The 22,753-nt window shown below is 43.0% G+C and overlaps 1 protein-coding gene across 1 annotated transcript; it reads right to left on the reverse strand.

Moving 5' to 3' along the window:
- Positions 1–1,304: 1,304 nt before the first annotated feature.
- On the reverse strand, positions 1,305–20,245 carry bola3 (bolA family member 3). Its single transcript, XM_084337438.1, has 4 exons — positions 20,074–20,245; positions 19,822–19,936; positions 14,508–14,596; positions 1,305–2,007 (listed from the first exon to the last, which is right to left on the reverse strand). The coding sequence occupies exons 1-4, from the start codon at positions 20,107–20,109 to the stop codon at positions 1,942–1,944; spliced, it is 306 nt and encodes a 101-aa protein (XP_084193564.1). The 5' UTR covers positions 20,110–20,245; the 3' UTR covers positions 1,305–1,941.
- Positions 20,246–22,753: the final 2,508 nt, after the last annotated feature.

The following is a 22,753-nucleotide window of genomic DNA, read 5'->3' on the forward strand; positions in this document are numbered from 1 at the left end:
GCGCCGATCGTTGTATGCATACTGCGCCATGGTTAGAAAAACAACAACAAAAACAGCATATCCCCACGGTACAATTTTGAACATAAATAATACCATGGTACAATCCAATTTAAACCATGATAGGCTACTAATGATAATGTATTTATTTTCAAAATGTGTCACTACCATCATAGTGACCAGAAAATTTGAAATACCATACTTCTTTTTTTATAAATACATATTATGCTAGTTTTTCGTAAGGGATGGGCCACCCGCAGACTCGCAGTCAACAACTGGATTTTAACCTAATTGGGTGATTTGCAGTCATAGAAAATGACCTCCTTGTAGGCAACTCAACTTAAGTGCCTCTTAAACAGTAAAAGTTCAGCCATCACATGCTTTGCAAAAAGGCCTATTTGTTGAGAAAGAGGTTTAGGCTAATAGTGTGCCCTCTGCTGGTGACGTCTGTAGATAACAGACCAGTGTTGCTTAGTTTAAAAGATAACTGATGTTATGTAAATTGACACATTCATAATTACTGCATCACTTGTGTCCCTCCAGGCTGTCAGGGTAATTTTCACTTTGTGGCCCATGAGCATTCTATGATCTCATCCAATGACAAGCAGGAAAAGTAATCTAAATGTAGTCATGATAAGAGATTATAAAGTACAACATATTTACTAATATCAGCCTCATCTGCTTATTTAAATATTAATAGTTGTGTGCAAGTCAGCCATTAATCACCCATTTCATTACTGCCAGGCAATAACATGCATTCTCAAACCTGCAAAGTGTGCTGCAAATATACATAGTATTTTACTATTGCACTTTACAGTTAAGATTTCCACTCTGGTTGGATGCCAAACAGATTATCGTTGTACTGTACTTGTGCTGTATAATGACAATACATTTTAATCACACATGTACAAGTCATCAAGTCATTCAGCAGGCTAGCTCCTAAAGCCGGGTCCCGGGGGGGGAACCCCACAGGTCCTTGAAGGAGTTCCGGGGGGCTCCCCAGCGGCTGCTAGTGCTATACTACAGCAGCTACTCCATGTCCAACGTCTGATAGATGGGTTTCTCTGCAACGCTGTGGCAGATATATACGTTTGCAAACAGGGGGCAGAAAGTTTAGTTGGGTTATTACAGCAAGGTAAAATATTTATAGTGCAGCTTAGGTGGTTATTACAGAGGTAAAAAGATTTATAGTGCAGCCACTTTGCGCAAATCTATTCCCATGGGTCTGGAAGAAAGGAGGTGTCCAGTAATCGCCCCATCGCTACCTGAGATCTAATCATTTGGGAAAACAGTGCAGTCTGATTAACTTTTATTTTGGATTTGGAAACACGTGAAACATCAGATACATTAGCAGTCAGAACCCTTACGAAACAACAAAACATCTCAGCTGAGATGTTGGGGCTACTTCTGTCTGGGGAGACAACCTCCAGTAGGCCTGGCTCCGTCGCCAGCAATGCTCCATACACTAGTAATATGTAGTTACATGCAGGAAGAAGCTACGCTTTCTCTCCGCTTCCACTAAATGCACTTCCTGCACAAATCAGGGTCATTGTCCTTGCATCTCAAAAGAAAATAATAATAAAAATACTGGTAATTCATACGTTTGGGTCTTAAATGTATTACATCATTTACATTGTAAAATGTGTGCTGCTTGTAAAAAATAAATAAATAAACGTTTACAGTTGTGTTTTTATGTTTATTATATATATATGTTTTTTCCAAGCGAGAAAAAAATTATATATATTGTAAAATGTGGACCTGCCACCAGAGCTAACCATCAGCCCACATCTAATAAGGGCAAATCCACAGCTAGCCCCATCATGAAACTCACTCAATACTAAATATTATGATATTAACATTTTTACATTGGTTCTGGGTGAGAGTGTGGGACAGTGGGGGTTGGATGGTAAAGGAGTGGTTCAACAATCCACAGGAGGGCTTATTCTAGTCGCTGGGAACATCTGTGAATATTCGCAGTCCATGCATCCCTTGGATTTCCTCCTTGAGTGCCTGTGAACGAACACAATAATTAATGCTTAATAATATACTTAATACATACTTCAAAAGGATAATTGCACTGTTTATGAACATGCACGTTCTATGTCATTCTTACTACCTTATTATCTATCTCATTTACAAGACCAAGACATTTATAACCTTGTCAAGCAATCCGGTCGCCGGTACCACAGCATACAATCAAACACAAATCGGTACAAGAACAGTTTCTACCCACAGGCAGTAAGCCTGATAAACAGTTAATCCGCTCATTACTTGACTCAAATGCTGCTACAATGCTCAGCCACTTTACTGCACCCTCTTGCATCAATATAATGTGCAATTATGAATTGAAAATGGGGGACCCTGATGTAAACAAGATGAAAGTCTTTCTCTGGTCTGCATCCCCTTAACACATTGGTGCCCGACCACGAGTTTATACGTGCTTTGAATCCATGCGTTGTGGACAGAATCACGGATAAAGCCGTGGCAAGTTGTTATTGCTTTGATTCCATTTTAACACTTTGGTTGCCTAAGGTTAAATTAATGATATACCATAGATTGCCAGCGCTATTTGTCTATGGAGAAAGTCCCCTTCTTTGCAGGGCTATAACTTTTTAAATTCTATTGCTACATTGCCATTATTAGGGCCCATTAAAAGTCCTATATGTATTGTTCATTGTGTAGCAACGTTAAACTTTTTCATTCACATATTCATAGTAAAGTATGGTCTAATGTATAAGTATGTTTTCATCTCTTTCTGCAGCTTTCTCCAGAACGTGATATATAGCCCCAAATGCATTATATTGATGATGAAATACAGTTTGATGGCAATCAGCGCGATATAAAAAATTCCAACTAGACGTACTTCTAGAAGTTACTACACGTCATCTGATGTTGACCGGATGGGCGAGGGGGCGTTTATAATTCCGTGGGCAGCGTTATACCAATCATCTAATGTGGGTCAAATGTTGATAATATCAGTTATTATCGAAGACGGTAACGTTACACGCTGAAACTCACCCCAGTCTCCGCGCGCCGTTGGGCGATCATCGTCGAGTAGACATTTTATCATTATGGGATATATTATTACCCGGTCCATCTCCAGCTTGTATAATGGTATATACGTCCAAATCATGTTGTTTATCGAGTTATTGGCAATCGATCGCTATGTAGTGTGACGAGCTAGAGTGCCGGAACCTATCCCGAGTGGCCGGAAGCAATACGGACATCTAGCACAACCTCTACTGCGCTTCCTGTTAAGCGGTTGCGCGATCGGCCACCAGATGGCGCTCCTGAACCGCCAGAGAGCTCAGTGGGTCCTGCTGGTGTATCTCAGGCCAGCGGAGGGACATTATGAATCCGATCGCAGATTTTTGAAATATTGATATAAAGACGACGTACAGCGTCCCCCGGCAACTTTAGCATGGCCAGCAAAGACGTCTAAAGACGGCTCCCGGCAGTCAAAGTGTTAATAACCTGTTCAAGGTCGCTGACCGGCACTGCAGATCTACCCTATTCTGTGAATTCGAGAAGGTGCAATACCGGCCAGATCCTCTTAGGGGCGCCATCGCGCCACTGCAGTATGCCCTGTGGCTGAAGGAATCAGCCTCTTTTTCTTTCCTTCAATGGATATTCCAGTAGCCTGATTCTGGATATACAGCCTGTATCTTGGATTACGTTTCGGATCGCAGATTTCACCATGTAATAAGGGGATTTATCATCAGCCAATGTACATATCGATCTACCAGATGACGATCGATAACGGGGAAATGCTCAGGGGCATCAGCCCCGACCACGGTAAGATCCCCTTCACGTAAATTACAGCCCCATCGGACACCATTCTGATAGCCATCCAGGCGAACAGCCTATGTGGCTAGTTATACGAACACTGTTATTGGTAATCAATAATAATAAACGACGTCTCCCGCCCCCCCCCCCCTTTCATGCATACATGCTTTGGGACAGTCCCGATCATATGCAGTTTTAGTTATTTCTGTAGCATCTGTAGAACGGAAATGCCATTGGATATAACGTTAGCAGCTATTAGCCATTTATCTAGCTTTCCAGAAAATATACTAGCCCAAATCCGGTATAAAGCTTATATTCACGGCGCTATAAAATGACAACCTATTGATGCATTTTTTTTCTTTAAGCCATTTTGAAGGGACGGTTTATGAACTCAATTGACAATGAGAATGGACAGATAGCAATACTATAAAGTATAGATTTAGCTGTACAAAAACCCACACGTTTGTTTACATTCCCCGGTCCTCTTGCCACTAATTAGACTAAGCCCAGTGATCGCGAAAGTGTTAACACATTGGGTGCCAACGACGAGAAATGTCGTTGTTGGCCGCCATGCGTTGTGTGCCAATAATGAGAAATCTCGTTATTTAATCGTTATTTCTTTTATTAGCGATATCCATAAATTTTTCATCCATCCAGCCTCACGTTATCATTGGGAATGGCTCTGAGCTCGAAAAGGGCAAATACCGCCCCCTATCGTCTCCCGGATGGTATTGCACCCATTGGAATGGAGTCGATGGGAATGAATCAGAAAAAAAAACTCCGGGGTCCACATTTTACTTCTGAGGCATGTAACCTGAGGGCACTGGAAGAAGCGTCAATTATGTGTTTCGGAGTATAACGTTGGATCAATAAACGCGATCGATATTTGGAATGGCGATCAGGAATTGGATTAATCTTTTTGCAGAACATCTGATCTGAGGTAAGGACTTTATTTTACCAGTATTGGGGTAATCAGATGTTTTTTTCACAGCGATCACAACGTGTCTCCTGTGTGTGTACAGTGTGTGCGTAACGTTAGCGCCAGGCACGGCATAGATAATCGATTTTTCAGCCCGCTTCTCTAGCGTGCATAAGTACACTAGGGCTGACCCCTATTAGTCGATTAGTAGACTAATCGGTCGAAAGGAGCCGTAGTCGACTGGCCAACCTCTTAGTCGAATATAAAATAAATAATAAAAAATATATTTTATCATTCTTTCCAAAAGAAAAGAGGCCTAGAAGCGTGGCTAACGCTAATGGCATGCATACCAGAGGCTAACTGCCTACGAAAACAGGCACAGAGGCACTGAAAGAGGATTTCACCCATCTAATGAACACACTAGACTAGACAAATATCAAGATGTATCCATCAGTGGACCAATTGCATGCTTTTGCAGAGGACAAGAAGCCTTCAGTCGACTCCTTCAGACATTAAGCACGCCCCACAGCCCAAATGGAACGATAAAAAAAATAAAAAATAAAATTGAATCTTTTTTTAAATATTATACTTTTTTTTTGTGACCAATAGTCGACTAACGGCAAATTTTGGCCAATCATAGTCGACCATCCAAATCCTTAGTCGGGGACAGCCCTAAAGTACACATATACTATCGATAATCTAGCATTTATTTGAAAACGATTCATAAATCAGCCGGAAAATGACAACGTGTTGTGTGTATTCCAGTAAAGGGCTATTCCTGCGGAATATTATTTTTTTCTAGAAATCTCCAAAACTATACTCGTATTCAAAACGATATAAAACGGGGCGGTCAGGTGGCGTAGCGGAGATTGTGCTCGTCACCAATGCAAGAGGCTGCGGTCTCGACTCCCGGAGAGTCAGCATTGCCTTGGCTCGGGCTGATCGCTATACTAACTCGTTTGGCTGAGTTAGGGGGAGGGGAGCCGTGGGTGGGTCCTGGGCGTTGTGGACAGCGACCCCTACAGTTCGGTCGGGGCGCCTGCTCAGCGAAGGTAGGATCTGGTGAGAGGTAGTGCGGCCTCCCACACGTTACACTTAGGGCTGGGCGATATGACCAAAAACGGTATCGCGATAAAATTATAAAATTATTTTCATATAATTCGATATCGATAATTATCGTCGATATAATGTCTGTCAAGTTTAATTAACTTCTAATATGCTGCTGCGAATGTCTCAAGTCGAGTTGATGTCGTCATCAGTCCGCGCACGTTAGCAGTTAGCCGACAAGCGGAGTATCTCATGACAATAAATATGACACTAAAATACTCTCTTCCGCCACAATATATTGAAACGAACTGTATACCCCACACTACTATTTTGGGATACCTCCTAGTAAAGGTAAGGACTATCTGACATCAATTCCACCTTGATCCTACAATGATTTCATATCGATCTGGCCGATCAACATTATGTAATATTCAAAACAAATGTCGTTACTGGCGATCAAAGCATCAAAAAACGACTCCCCCCCCCCTTTCATGCATTCATGATGAAACACAATACCTATTATATACCTTTGATTTGGAAATAGTAGCGTGTCCAGACGAGCAACGCGAACGCTTTTAGCCAAATTCACATATCGCTCCGTAACCCAGTTACCAGGAATTAGCCAGTATCACTCTGAAACTATACAATATTCACCAGTATTCTTTTTCACATGTTGAACGAGGGATAGTTACTGCCAAATGAGCCATAGTATTGTCTCCATAGCTATAATATAGATATAGCCTAGGGCTGGGCGATATGGAAAAACATCATATCGCGATAACGATATGATAATTTTATTTTATTTCTCGATATCGATAATTATCGAATTGTTATAAGTATAATTTTTTATTTATTTTTATTTTTTTTAACAACAGATGTATGTTTATTTTGCAGCAATTCTTTGTCGTTGCCGCCATCTTTAGTGTTACATCCCCTCACACTCCAGTTCTCAGGCTGCAGCTGGTTTAAAGGCTAAAGTAAACCGGCTTCTCTGCTGGCTGTGGCTCCAGGGGAGTTGAACAGTTCTGGCTCTGCTAGTTTATTTTCGATCTTTTGGCGCTTTTTTGGTGGACAAACCACCGCACATGTGCACCGTGACTCGTGACTGGAGTCTAGTTCTGCTAGCACACATAGCCTACTGTGTACAGACGGTTTCTAAATGTATTTTAAATTAGAAAGCAAACAAAATAAATGGACAAGAGAAAAAGAAATCTGAATTTGGTCAGTATTGTCATTTGGACAAGCAAAGCCATTACTTTAAGTTGCAGGCAAGAAAGACAAGTCTGTCCACTGTCTCTGGTTTTAAAACTGCCCTGTTGCAGGTCACAAAAAAGAAAAAAAGAAAAAAACGATTTTTCGATTTTTTTTTTAATTTCGATATTCGATATCGATTATTAAAATATATCGCGATATTTATCGTTATCGTTATATGGCCCAGCCCAAATATAGCCCTGCAAACACTGCGACGCACAGTGAACGTGTCTATGTGTCTTTGTAACGTGTCTATGTGTCTTTTGAGGATGAGAGTGAGTTTAACCCATAGTACACTCACCGCCTTAAACTCACTCACTCCACCCAAGGCATCCGGGTCATGGCACCAATGTAACGGTTGTCATATCGTCACCTTAAACTTGATGCCCGAGGGAGTTTCGAGTTTCGCTATACCAAGAGGTGAATTCACTGCTTTGTAACGTGTCTGTGTCTTTTGAGGATGAGAGTGAGTTTAACCCATAGTACCGCTACTCACCCTAATCACTTCACAACATCTGAAGTCCTTCGTGACTGCGCATCGCGGTACCATCCGCGGTTACACTTATACTTATTTGTACTTATGTTATTGCACATACCACATAAAGTTTATTGTATATATAAATACCTGCTTTTTATTCTGTTAATTGTTGCTTTTTATTCCTTTAGGCTGTGGAGCAAACAGAGAGAGTCCCATTGTACTTGTTGCATATCGAAAAAAATAAAACTGAATCTGAATACAATGGGAAATGTCAAGGATAACTTCACCATCTTTAATATGTGGGTTCTTTGTCTACCCCTAAGCTCTCCAGACACAATCATCTGGCACCTGCACACCCAACTGTGCGGATGGCACCAGGACTAAAGAAAATAAAGCCACGTGGACGTGCATCGAACCGTTCAAGTGAGTGGAGTTAATGGTGCATAACTGTGATTAGTTGAGGCATTATGATTCTGCGGCTGTGAATCATCAATCATGAATGGATTAAGGACTGCAATGTCATGATTTTGAGCTGCAGCACCGGTTTCAACACACAGACTTCCGGCTTCGACATGGGTGGTCGCATTTTACGCAGCTCCCGGCTGAACCAATGCAACCAACGTAACAGAACAACAACAAACTATTTTGCGCATTTTCTACTTTCCCTCCTGTGGATTATGGACTTGTACCTGAATTCACCACTTAAACAACAACTCCAGACAGAAGTGGAAAGTAGCGAAAATTGTGACTTCTATTTTTATTTTGGTTATCTTTTTCCCCCTCCTTTTTCCGATTTTTCTCCCATCGCACTGTTAGTCGTTATGCCAATTCCCAACCCCCTTCCTGGTTGTTGCGCACTTTCCCCTACTGTTGGTCCGAGAGGCCGGAGACTGTCACATGCTTTCCTCCGACGCATGTGCAGCCAGCCGGCAGCCAGCCTGGCCGCGCAGATTCTCACTGGGAGAGTGTAACGTGTGGGAGGCCGCACTACCTCTCACCAGATCCTACCTTCGCTGAGCAGGCGCCCCGACCAAACTGTAGGGGTCGCTGTCCACAACGCCCAGGACCCACCCACGGCTCCCCTCCCCCTAACTCAGCCAAACGAGTTAGTATAGCGATCAGCCCGAGCTAAGGCAATGCTGACTCTCCGGGAGTCGAGACCGCAGCCTCTTGCATTGGTGACGAGCACAATCTCCGCTACGCCACCTGACCGCCCCGTGACTTCTATTTGTTAACGGGCTTGGAGAGGAAGCATCCAGCCTCTGGAACAGCGGCTATTCACTCACTACTTACAGCGAACCCGGAACGCAAGAAGTTACCCCCAACAGGCAAGTTTGATAGAAAATCAATGATGCTATTATATTTGCTCCTGTCGGGTGATATTCACCAGAACCCGGGCCCCGTCATGACACGGAACCAGAGACGACAGTTAGGTCTGTTGACCCAGGACGCAGCGGCTAGCATCGCTAGCACAACAGGACAACTGCTACCTACACAGATGGCGGTGGCGGACGACACGATCAACGGCAACATTCCTCCACTATCACCTCTTCAAAATAACCCACGAGAGGCCTCAGCGAGAAGGAATGAACCGGGGTTCACAATCGTGGCGCCCAGCCCGTTGCGGGACCCAATCAGTACTAGTAGGCACAATCTATAGACCGCCAGAACAGAGTGGCTTCTATGACACACTTGATGGGTGTTTAGCTGGGGTGGAGGGTGTAGAAAATATTCTTATTGGGGACTGGAACACGGATATGCTACGTAAAGCAGCACCCGTCTTCAAGGCCTTCAGTAGGTTTTGTGATCTGCAGTTCTGCACGGTTTCAGCCAGCTAATCACCCAACCCACAAGGGTATGTGATTTAACACAAACCACCATTGACCTCATTCTGACCTCCGACAAGTCCATGATCTCCAACAAAGGGGTGATAGCATGTGGGTTAAGTGATTTTCTGTACCCGCAAAAAGCTAAAACAAAAGGCTGGCTGTCACAAAACAGTCACATCTAGGGACCTCAAAACCTACTCTAGAGAGGCCTTTAACCAAGAACTGGAGAGCATGGACTGGTCAGATGAGCTCAGTGGTACACAGGTTGAAGAAACATGGCTTGGATTCAAAAACAAATTCACAACAATACTTAACAACATGGCACCCCTAAGAACCACCAGGGTTAAAAATCGCGCTGAGCCATGGATGCACACTGAAATACTGACCGCTATGAAAACCACACACAAAAAATGCTCTGAACTTCATAAAAGTCAGACAAAGCTTACCAAAAGCTCAAACAGTGAACTCCAAGCCCACGTGGTTGAACTAAAAATTACAAGAAACAGACTAAGAAATGACATACAGTAAACACCATGGTCAAAACCCCCAAAAAAAATGCCATCAATGACAACTGAGGAAAACAAAAACAAACCCTGCGGAAATTACTCAACAACCAACTAGGCTGCAGCAAAAAACAAAAAAACAGATTTACAAACATAAACATAAAGACAGAAAACACGCTGATCACAGACAAACTGGATGTGGCCAAATACCTAAACATATTCTTTACAAACATAGCCACAACACTGATTAATAAACTACCCTCCCACGGGCGGCTACGTGGCGTAGTGGGCAAGGCGCTCGCCACGAATGCGGAGACGCTGGGCTCGCCTGTTCGAGCCCAGCGCTCCACATTGCTTTCAGTTTAGCTGGTCGTTCATACTAATACACATTGGCCGTATTAGGGGGTGGGAAACTGATGGGTGGGGATCGGGCGTTGTGGACAGCGACTCCTACAGGTCAGTTGGTGCGCCTGCGCAGTAGAATCAGGAAGTGTCGGGGGCAGCGTGAGCCTCCCACGCGTTACTCCTCGCCACTGAGAGATCGAGCTGCGCAGGTGAAAAGATGCGACTGCTGTTACCTCAAGTACCGGAGGGGACTTGTGCTATGTATGACTTAGTCCACATTGCAGCCGGCTTGTGGGAGGCAAGAAACAGCGTTCGTGACAGGGGAGGGTTGAATTGGATGATACGAAATTGGGATGGGAGAAAATATAGAAAATGGGAGAAAAAGTGGATAAAAAAATAATAATAAACTACCCTCCCACTCAGGGTATTATGGGGTAGAACACATAGTACTGCATACTACAAAAACCTAGGGGTCCGCAAAGACGACTTCAAACTGGAAATGGTAACAACGGATGAGGTACTCAAAAAAACTGAGCGCCCTCCAACCTAACAAGGCCACTGGTCATGACAACATCCCCTCCAAATTCCAGCAGCCGCCATCACCCCAGTCATCACACACATAATAAACCTCTCCATAAAACAGGGACACGTCCCCAAGGACTTAAAAATTGCGAGTGACCCCCCTGCACAAAAAGGGCAGCAAATTAGACCCAGGCAACTACCGCCCTGTTTCTATTCTTACCTCCATCTCGAAAGTCATGGAAAAAATAGTATACGAACAGGTCGAAAAGTACTTAGCGGAAAAAGAATTATATACGAATTCCACTCCGGCTTCAGAACATCCCACTCCACTGACACATGCCTTCTCTATTTGAACAACCACATCAAACAAGAGGTGGACGCGGGCAAATACTGCGGCATGGTCATGCTGGACCTACAAAAGGCCTTCGACACGTCAATCCCTCCATTCTGATTGACAAGCTAAAAGCAATTGGTTTAGCTTGTCAATCAGTGAGCTGGATGCAATCCTACCTTGAGGGGAGAGAACAGATGGTGGCGGTAACACCCTCACAGTGAGCTGTGGTGTTCCACAAGGAAGCATACTAGGACCGCTACTGTTCCTAATTTATGCAAATTACATGTCGTCAGCTTGTGACTGCAACTTGTTCTTGTTCGCGGACGACTCAGCCCTGCTGGTCTCTGACAAGAACAAGTTACAGGTTGAAAAAACCCTCAGCTCAGAACTCGGCAGAATCTGCACCTGGCTCGCTGATAACAAACTATCATTACACCTGGGTAAAACAGAGTCCATTCTCTTCGGATCAAATAACAAACTCAGCAAGACCGACGGCTTCTCAGTTACAGTGGGTGACAATATTGTCACAAGGAAAGATGAAATTACATACCTAGGTTCCATCCTAGAGGCAAATCCTTTCTGTGACGTGACAAAATGGCATCCAATGTAATAAAAAAAGTCAACCAACGAACTAGATTCCTCTCTGGTAAACAAGAATACCCTGAAGACTCTGGCAGGAGCACTCATTCAAGGGTACTACGACTATGCTTGCTCCTCATGGTACCAAAGCACCTCAAAGGCTCTAAAAACAAGATTACAAACTTCACAAAACAAACTTGTCAGACTACTACTTAGGGCTGGGCGATATAACGATAACGATAAATATCGCGATATATTTTAATAATCGATATCGAATATCGAAATTTAAAAAAAATCAAAAAATCTTTTTTTTTTTTTTTTTTTTATACCTGCAACAGGGCAGTTTTAAAACCAGAGACAGTGGACAGACTTGTCTTTCTTGCCTGCAACTTAAAGTAATGGCTTTGCTTGTCCAAATGACAATACTGACCAAATTCAGATTTCTTTTTCTTTTTTCTTTTTCTTTGTTTGCTTTCTAATTTAAAATACATTTTGAAACCGTCTGTACACAGTAGGCTATGTGTGCTAGCAGAACTAGACTCCAGTCACGAGTCACAGTGCACATGTGCGGTGGTTTGTCCACCAAAAAAGCGCCAAAAGATCGAAAATAAACGAGCAGAGCCAGAACTGTTCAACTCCTCTGGAGCCACAGCCAGCAGAGAAGCCGGTTTACTTTAGCTTTTAAACCAGCTGCAGCCTGAGAACTGGAGTGTGAGGGGATGTAACACTAAAGATGGCGGCAATGACAAAGAAGTGCTGCAAAATAAACATACATCTATCTGTTGTTTAAAAAAAAAAAAAAAATTGAATTTTTTGAATACCACGACCACAACACCAGAGGGAGCTCAACAAATCATGTTAAACCCAGATTAGGCTCAAACAAGGGACTAAACACGTTTCGCAATTATGCCACATCAATGTGGAACGCCCTACCCAAAGCTGTAAAGGAATGTGAATCTCTACCCACATTCAAAACCGCTCTTAACACTTTCAGTGCCAGCCATGCGGTGCCCCGGAACCCTGTTGCCTGCCACCACCCACTTCAATGATAGAGCTCTCATATTTGCGAACGCATAAACTATATCTTAAATTATGGCTATGTGTATAATATGGCCGTCGCTTATCAATGACTTGTTTGCATTCAACATTGTCGATATTTTTTTTTTTTTTTTTTTTTTTTTTTTTTTAAATCGGTTCATTTGCGTTTTATACCATTTTGAAAAAGGCTCGTTTCATGAAAGTTCCAGAAAATTTCAGAAGATTCTGTGATAATCGCCCTTTACTGGAATATACTGGAATACACAAAAAACTGTAATTTTTCGGCCTATGTATGAATCGTTTTCAAATAAACGCTAGATTATCGATAGTATGTGTACTTATGCACGCTATAGAAGCGGGCTGAAAAATCGATTATCCATTTCCTGATCAGCACACACACACACACATATAGGGCCCACGTTGATATATAGGTGAAAAAAGCTCTGATTATCCCAAGACTAGTAAAATAGATTCCTTACCTCAGATCAGATGTTCTCCAAAAAGATTATTCCAATTCCTGATCGCCATTCCAAATATCGATCTCGTTTATTGATCCAACGCTGGGTACTGGAAACATACATTCTCCACCGTTCTGCGGCTCGGCAATGACTTCGATCGTCTCGGGTTACTTGTCTGACAAGTAAAATGTGGAAGCAGGACTTTTTTTTCTCCATCCGTTTCATTCAATCCATGAACGATAGGGGGCGGTAACGTGAGGCTAGATTGATGAAATATGAATGGAAATCGCTAATAAAAAAAAGAAAACGATCAAAAACGAGATCTCCCGTCTCGTTGGCACTGAACGGTTGGCATGAACTAATGAGAAATCTCATCGTTGGCACTCATTAAAGAGCACCTACGGGAAGCTGCAATTCGAAACTGGCCACCGTAAATGTCCAAACCCCCCCCACCCCCTCCTAATAGTCTCCTCCCCACCGTATGTATATATTCTCTCCCCACCGTATGTATATTTCTCTCCCACCCACCCACCCCCTCCTAATGTACAGTCTCCTCCCCACCGTATGTATATATATTCTCTCCCCACCGTATGTATATTTCTCTCCCACCCACCCACCCCCTCCTTATGTACAGTCTCCTCCCCATCATATGTATATACTCTGTTAGGATCTATGGGTAACAGTACTGTATATTTGCATATCGTATATGTCCCAAATGTAACAGTACTATATACCTGTATCTGTATGTCCCTATGCCATAAATGTCATGATGTCATGCATGTTGTGTATGTCATAAATGTCACTATGAATTGAAAATGGGGGACCCTGATGTAAACAAGACAAACGTCTTTCTCTGGTCTGCATCCCCTTAACAATTGTGTGTATTGAGCCGTACTGTATTGTACCCATTCTGCAATCTGTTAAATAAAGTTTTCATTCATTCATTCAGACAGTTAATTAAGGGATTTTTCTATGAAGGTATAAGGGACGGTGTATTCAGTCGGTGCATCAAAGTCCCGAAAGGGGCTAAGGTTTCAACATCAGCAGACAAGAGTCAGGTGCACAGGTACCAGGTTTTCCGGAAACGTCCTGTAGTTTGTTCACACAGCCGTCGACCCACACTGTCCGGCATGCAATGTTTTTGAGTATCAAAGTCCATACATAGAATGGTGGGGGACTTATTCTACTGACTATTGATTTTATGTCATGCTCAGGTTGGGATTCTCTTTCCACCCGGTTTCCACCCAGGTGGGAACAGGGTGGAAAGGAATCCCAACCCGAGCATGATATAAGAGCAAACTGGCCACCATGTGAATGTGGTCAATTGACTGTGTCCACCCACTATCTCTGGAGTTACAGCAGTCTATGCTACTACTATAGTGAAACAGATTACATGATGTACTAGTACTGTACTTATTTACCTGATTTACTAGTTGGTGTTGTTGAACTGTTCGTTTCCCTTTAAAATCGTCGGATTCTATGTGTATTTCATACATGGCACCACAACCACCTAAAGACAGCATAGAATCATAAAAAACCATGTCGGCATCATCAGTCATGGACATTGTACATTATGTTTATAAGCAGCTCGTTGAATGTTAACCATGATCGAGGTCAATTAATACTAGGCTACATTTCAAATTCCTGGCTAATCTCTGGTCTCTGACAAGAACAAGTTACAGGTTGAAAAAAACCTTGATTGATTGAAAAGTTTATTAACAGATTGCAGAATGGGTACAGTACAGTACAGCTCAATACATACAATTGTTAAGGGGATGCAGACCAGAGAAAGACTTTCATCTTGTTTACATCAGGGTCCCCCATTTTCAATTCAACATAACATAATATGACACACACGACATACAGATAGACAGTACTGCTACATCTATACATTTATGACATACCAGATTTGCAAATACAGTAGTTTGTGATACAAAAAGTGTCCAGAAAAAGAGTGTATATACATTAGACGTAGAAACTGTACATTGGTGGGGGGGGGGGGGGGGGGGGGTAGGGGTGGGGGGGGACACTGTACACTGGAATACTGACAAAGCCATACTTGGTCATTTACTGTACAACTGGGTTAGGATATATGGGGCCAGTTTCGAATTGCAGTCTCCCGTAGGTGTTCTTTGAGAGTGTTTTTGAAGGTGGGTAGTGATTCACATTCCTTTACAGCTTTGGGTAGGGCGTTCCACATTGATGTGGCATAATTGCGAAACGTGTTTAGTCCCTTGTTTGAGCCAAATCTGGGTTTAACATGATTTGTGGAGCTCCCTCTGGTGTTGTGATCGTGGTATTCACTGACCTTTGGGAAGTATTTTGACATGTACATGGGTACCTTGGTCGTGTAGTGTATCTTGTAGACCAGGCCCATTGCAAGTTGCTGTACTCTGTCGTCTACTCTAAGCCATCCTAGGTTGTCAAAGTGGGCAGGGGTGAGGTGGGTTCTAGGAGTCAGGTCAAGCAGTAGTCTGACTAGTTTGTTTTGAGATGTTTGTAATTTGGTTTTTAGTGCCTTTGAGGTGCTTTGGTACCATGAGGTGCAAGCATAGTCGTAGTACACTTGAATGAGTGCTCCTGCCAGAGTCTTCAGGGTATTCTTGTTTACCAGAGAGGAGATCTGGTACAAGAATCAAGTTCGTTGGTTGACTTTTTATTACATTGGATGCCATTTTGTCACAGGAAAGATGGACTCTGTTTTGCCCATGTGTAATGATAGTTTGTTGTCTGCGAGCAGGGAGCGAAATTAACTTTTTGACTCACCGGCCAGTGGCGGGTAGATGGGAAGAATCTACCCGCCAAGCAGATTTCTTACCTGCCAACTTTTTTTTGATAAAAAAATTTATTTTATATATATATTTTTTTAATAAAATATATATATTATATAATCATACTTGTAGTTGTATTATCTGCGAGACATCGCCACCTCGCTGTCTGCAAACAGCTCCACTGTCTGTGTGTATACTCGAGTGGCCTCCAGCTCCAGCAAGGATTCTCCGGCGCTACAGCTGGACCCTAAACTCTTACATTCAGCATGAAAGGATTCTCCTGCGCTGCACCTGGACCCTAGTCAGCAGCCCGCATGCTGATGCGATGTAACTGGACACTTGTTGATGTCGGGAGCTATCAGTAGCTAGCCAGCTGGATAACGTTACACAATGCCTCATGTATTAAACTAAAAGTGAATAGTTGACTGGGTCATTTTGTAACAGTAGCTAACATCAGCTCACGGAGGTCTCTCTGACTAGACTAACATCAGTCACGGTGACTGTGTGTTTACATGCAGCATACAGAAACAGGTAGGGGAGGTTTAGGAGCAGCACTCCGCTCAGAATTTGATCATGATTTTCGGTTTTCACATGACCATTTGATTGGCCGCCACACGGCGGGCTGACCTCATAGTGGGAGGCGCCAAACGTATAAACTGAGCGCAAATGGCGGGTGGCGCTCTCTAGTTTCGCCCCCTGTCTGCGAGCCATATGCAGATTTTGCCTAGTTCCGAGCTGAGGGTTTTTTCAACCTGTAACTTGTTCTTGTCAGAGACTAGAGCCATATGGAATCCACGTTCACGGAATCGCGGACGGAATCGCGGAATTGAGCAATAAAAATGGAATCAACTGTAAAAAAAAAAGAATTCTTTTTACATTTCTTTCTTTTATGTTGTGGGACTTGTACAGCACTTTGTTCAACTTTGTCAGTGCTGTAAAGTTTAAACCTTTTAAAATCTTAGACAAACAAAACACTTTGCTTTCATGAAATATTGTAAGCCGTCATTTGAGGCTTTATAAAAGCAGCACAATGAACACAAATCTGTCAGTGCCGAGTCCGACCTCATCTTAAATAACAAACAGCATTGCTTGTTGTAGTTAACAAAGAGAGGCAGAGTTGATTTTGCAAAAAAAATATATATATATAATTTTTTTTTTTTTTTTTTAAATAATCATATTTTATTTTCATATTCGAATCCCATGCCCATCGAACGAAGCTTCGAAGCGTTGAAGTATTTAAGACAGCCCTATTCAATGGACTGTTATATCTTATTAAATTGTGGACATTTATTCATTCCCACTTATTAGACACTATTTCTGATGGTAAAATGAGCGTACAAAGCAAAATACAGAATTCTGAAATATTAAAACAGATTTTTTTTCTTTTCGTGAGGTAGTTTTCAACCTGTTCGTATACTATTTTTTCCATGACTTTCGAGATGGATGTAAGGATAGAAACAGGGCGGTAGTTGCCTGGGTCTAATTTGCTGCCCTTTTTGTGCAGGGGTGTTACTCTCACAATTTTGAAGTCCTTGGGGACGTGTCCCTGTTTTATGGAGAGGTTTATTATGTGTGTGATGACTGGGGTGATGGCGGCTGCTGAGTCTCTGAGGAATTTGGAGGGGATGTTGTCATGGCCAGTGGCCTTGTTCGGTTGGAGGGCGCTCAGTTTTTTGAGTACCTCATCTGTAGTTACCATTTCCAGTTTTAAGTCGTCTTTGTGGACGCCTAGGTTCTTGTAGTATGCTACTATGTGTTCTACCCCATACTGCCCTGAGTGGGAGGGTAGTTTGTTTACCAGTGTTGTGGCTATGTTTGTGAAGAAAGTGTTGGCTACATCGAGCTTGTCTGTGATGAGCGTGTTGTCCGTCTTTATGTTTATGTTTGAGAACCTGGTTTTAAGTTTTTTACTGCAGCCTAGTTGATTATTGAGTAATTTCCAAAGTTCACATGGTTTATTTTTGTTTTCCTCAGTTTTGTCATTGATGAAATTTCTTTGAGCAGTTTTGATCATGGAGTTTATGTCATTTCTTAGTCCGTTTCTTTCTAGTTTGAGTTCAGTCACGTGGGCTTGGAGTTCACTGCTCGTGCTTTTGGTAAGATTTGACTGACTTTTACGGAACTCAGAGCATTTTTTGTCTCTGGCTTTCATAGCGGTCAGTATTTCAGTGTGCATCCACGGCTCAGCGCGATTTTTTACCCTGGTGGTTCTTAGGGGGGCCATGTTGTTTAGTATTGTTGAAAATTTGGTTTTGAAGCCAAGCCAGGTTTTTTCAACCAGTGTACCATTGAGCTCATCTGACCAGTCCAGGCTCTCCAGTTCAAGGTTAAAAGCCTCGCTAGAGTAGGTTTTGAGGTCTCTAGATGTGACTGTTTTGTGACAGCCAGCCTTTTGCTTTAGCTTTTTGCAGGTACAGAATATCATATAATGATCACTTAACCCGTATGCTATACCCTTTATTGGAGATCTTAGACCTCAGCTCGTAACTAGGCAAAATTTGTAGGGATGCCCCGATCGATCGGCCACCGATCGTTCTCGGCCGATAATCAGTATAAATATGCGATCGGTAATGAGCGAATTCCGATAATGAGTCATATTCGCCGATCGCGGAAACCGATCAAGCGGAGATCTCACTCGCTGTCTGTCTCAGACACACACGACCTGCAAACTGCCGCTCCTCCTCCTCCTCCTCCTCCTCCCTTGCACCTCCCGCACCAGTGTAAAGTTTGTAAACACAGAGGACTGAGAGGAGGCTCCTCTGCTCGAGTCTATAGTGCATTCGACCGTGAGCTAACGTTAGCTACCTAGCTATCGTTACTGTTTAAACGAAATTACCCAGTCAACTATTCACTTTTAGTAGGCATTGTCTAACCGGTATCTAGCCGGCTAGCTACTGATAGCTCCTGATATCGTTTTTGTGGGTATTCTGCAGTTGTTGCCGTGTGTGGTGTTATCTGCCCAAAATTCAAGCAAGCTTGACAGTAACGACGCTGTGTGTGTCACGCCCCCCGCACCCGCACGGCCCGATTCCGAGACCACCTAATCCAACTGATCCCGTTCAGCGGGGGGTAAAACGAATCAGCGCCGTTTCGCATCCCAAAAGGGGTGAGTGAGAACACTCCCCCCCGTTCCCGGGAGCAGTGATTCGATCCCCAAACGTAAGTGAGAAAGGGCCCTTAGAGTAGACAACAGAGTACAGCAACTTGCAATGGGCCTGGTCTACAAGATACACTACACAACTATGGTACCCATGTATGTCAAAATACTTCCCAAAGGTCAGTGAATACCACAACCACAACACCAGAGGGAGCTCCACAAATCACGTTAAACCCAGATTCGGCTCAAACAAGGGACTAAACACGTTTCGCAATTATGCCACATCAATGTGGAACGCCCTACCCACAGCTGTAAAGGAATGTGAATCACTACCCACTTTTAAAACCACTCTCAAGGAGTTAGAAATGTCCTAACCCAACCCCCTCCAATGTACAGTAAATGTCCTAACCCAGTAATACACGAGACCCTCTTCTTGGAACCAAGTAAGGTTTCGTCGATAATCGAATGTACAGTTACCCCCACCCGCCTCCCCCCCCCCCCCCCTCCAATGTAGTTTATTCGTCAAATGTCTCTCTTTTTATTTTTTTACTCTTTTTGTATCACAAACAGAAACAGTACTGTATTTGTAAATCTGGTATGTCATAAATGTATAGATGTAGCAGTACTTTCTATCTGTATGTGATGTATCATGTTATGTTATGATGAATTGAAAATGGGGGACCCTGATGTAAACAAGACGAAAGTCTTTCTCTGGTCTGCATCCCCTTGCCTTAACAATTGTGTGTATTGAGCTGTACTGTATTGTACCCATTCTGCAATCTGTTAATACAATTTTCAATCAATCAATCAATCAATCAATCAATCAATCAATGAATTGGTGCGACATGGTGCTGGAGAGATAATTACCGGATATGTCCACAACTTTTAGCGATGAGGCTGATGGAAACTTCTCTTTAAGTATCTGTGCAATTCGAACCTCTCCGTCGGACAGACTCCTTTGTACCTGTCTATGAAAAACACCCTACGACGACAGAAAACAACGTGCAACGAGTCATGAGACACACGCGTTACATAAACACAACAGGCATAATCAACAGCCGGCAGTTGAACAGTCTTCAACTGAAGCTGCTGCGCAATGATATTCATAAACTCATTTACTTGATGAATGCGAAGAAGTCGTGAAATGGAAATCATAGTGCCCTTCGCGTTTTGGATAAAAAGCTTGTAATTGGGGTTAATTAATAGCTATAGCTTATTAAATTCACCACCGGCTGACAGTTTTAAGAAGTCATGTCCTCATCTTCACGGGATGTCAACACATTTAGTTTCGTCCCGATAATATGACGAAGGTCACAAACACAAATCTATGGTAGCTAACAACCAACGAAAATATCTATATCCCCACCTACTGTGCCGGAGGGTGTAGTGTTCTTTATGAATTATGTTGACAATAATAGGCTATTGTGAAAATAACCATGTTTGCTCAATTAATATCACGTTGGTCGAATAATATTGCCTTAGACCATTATTATTAGGCCAGGCCTGCTCGGATTCCATCTGAATGTAATGTAACACAGGCCACTCAAACCTCTCTACACAGCACCAGTACCAGGGTTCTGCTATGGATCATCACCTCTATTTGTCAAAGTTTATTTTTACTACCATATTTATAAATATTGCAATAAATGCAAATAATCATACTGTATGTGACCCCTATCTATAGGCTTTGATATGAATACCGGTGAACTTCAATGACAAAGCCAACAGTCAGTGTGGGTCAAATGCCTTAACAAGCTAGTTGATTACAATCAGGGTCACTATCAATTCTATAAAAAGGAGTTAAAAGTTGAAGCGTCTTACTGCAGTGCCAGTGGTGTATACAAAATAACCCCCAACAAAAAAACACCCAAACTAGTCTACTACTACTACCAATGCCACAGCAAACCTCAAATATCGTAAAACTTCAAACAATATCACAGTCCCAAATGTACGCATTTTGACATACAAAGGTAGGTCTCAATTAGGAACCTGGTTTACATTAATTGTTTATCTGGTTGCCGTTGACGCTGCAAAGAGGTTTTTAAAAAAAAAGAAATATTTTGAATGATATGTTTTAATGCACATGTTACGTGGCTTGATTGATTGATTGATTGATTTTATTTATGGATCCAAAGACACAACAAATCCAAGGGATGACATGCAAAAGTGACAGCACTTATTTCCAGCATGGTCCCCGAACCTTCTGAGCCACCACTATGTCACCAACATCGTAAGAAGTCATGTCCTCATGACACCGCTGTCTCGTGGTGATGACCGGAGTGTTGGACGTCCCGTGATGATGACCGGGAGGCTGCGACCCTCTCTGCGCCACCCCCATGCCTCAAATAGATCCGCCATCAGCTCTATTTTTCAATCTTTCAAAATGTTCAGTTGCTATTGCATGCACTCATCTGTGTTTCATTACATATATATGTGCATGTGGATTATCCCTGCTTTATGGGAGTGGATGTACACGGCCACCTGGTAGCGAGAACGCAGCAGAGCTGGGTCCAGCTGAGTCCCCGACTGTAGGCCAGGAATGTTGAAATGGAGGTCGAGCAGCAGGAGTGGATGGGGCCTAGGATTCACTAACCTAGGGATGGTGCGCTGGTCCTTCTTGCCCTCCAGGGCGATCAGCAGTAGCTCCCCACACACCCACACTTCCCCCAATACTTCCTGGGCCCTCCCACACCCGATGGCAGTAAAGATGGATGATATATTCGCTCCCCAAAGCAGTACCCTTCCTGAATGATGAGTGGAGACCTTTCACAATGAACTATAGGCAGGGGGTGGGGAAAGGGTTAAATTGTAATGAGCATTACCCGGAAAGGAAAGGGTTAGATAAAATGCACATTAACAGACACGCACACTGGAAGTCTGATGCAAGTTACAAATAATTACCCAATGATTAAAGTTATTTCCGCCCTGGGCACCTAGTGCTCTCACTCTATAACACAGACTAAAGTTCTTCCCACACTGGGCTAGACACAGTAATAACACCTTCCCTTTAAGGGTTTATATACTGTTCCGCTTCTCTGTAGGTGGGGAGAGAGGGGAGGAAGAGGGAGAGGGATAAAGGAGTTATTGGTTCAATGGGATTTTTGTAAAAGAACACACATTGTTATTACACTCAACCAGAATGACAGTGGGCCCACGTTGCAAATAAAAGTCCTATCTATATCCCGCTTTTCCCCAAAATAATAAAAGTCGGGGCGCCCCTAAACACTGTTACCAGCGTCAGTTCAAAGCACTGCTTCTCTTCGCCCTTAAGGAGCCCGCGCCGCACAGAGAGAATGTCTACCGATAAAGTTTCAGCACTCCAGTGACGCCAAATGTAGCAGGGTGGACTATATTCAAGGGTAAAACCAATGTATACCAATATGAAACAATCTTACCATAAGCATAAAAATCCCACAGTCAATTCCATTTGTTTGTCGTGGAATGAACATGTGCTAGAAATGAAATAAAATGTTATGGTTTGTAACCGACCCCAATCGCACAACACAAGACAGGTATGAGAGTAAGCCAAAACAGGGCATTTATTTATTACATAACAAAAAGCGGCACAGTCCCTTTAAGGGAGAACACAAAAACACTAGAGTCAAAGAAATATGGAAATGCGGCACTGTGCCTTTAAGAGGCGAACAGGCTAAGGGACTAAGGCTAAGGGACAGGGCCAGGGCTAAATGTCAAGGACCAGGACCAGGGGCACTGGAGAGGGGGACAGGGACAAAGGCCCGGAGAGGCGGGCTGGAGACAGGGACAGAGAACAGGGTTAAGGCCTTGGACAGGGCGAGGG

Source organism: Notolepis coatsorum (genome assembly GCF_963971535.1).
Source record: "Notolepis coatsorum genome assembly, chromosome: 20".
NCBI lineage: Eukaryota > Metazoa > Chordata > Actinopteri > Aulopiformes > Paralepididae > Notolepis > Notolepis coatsorum.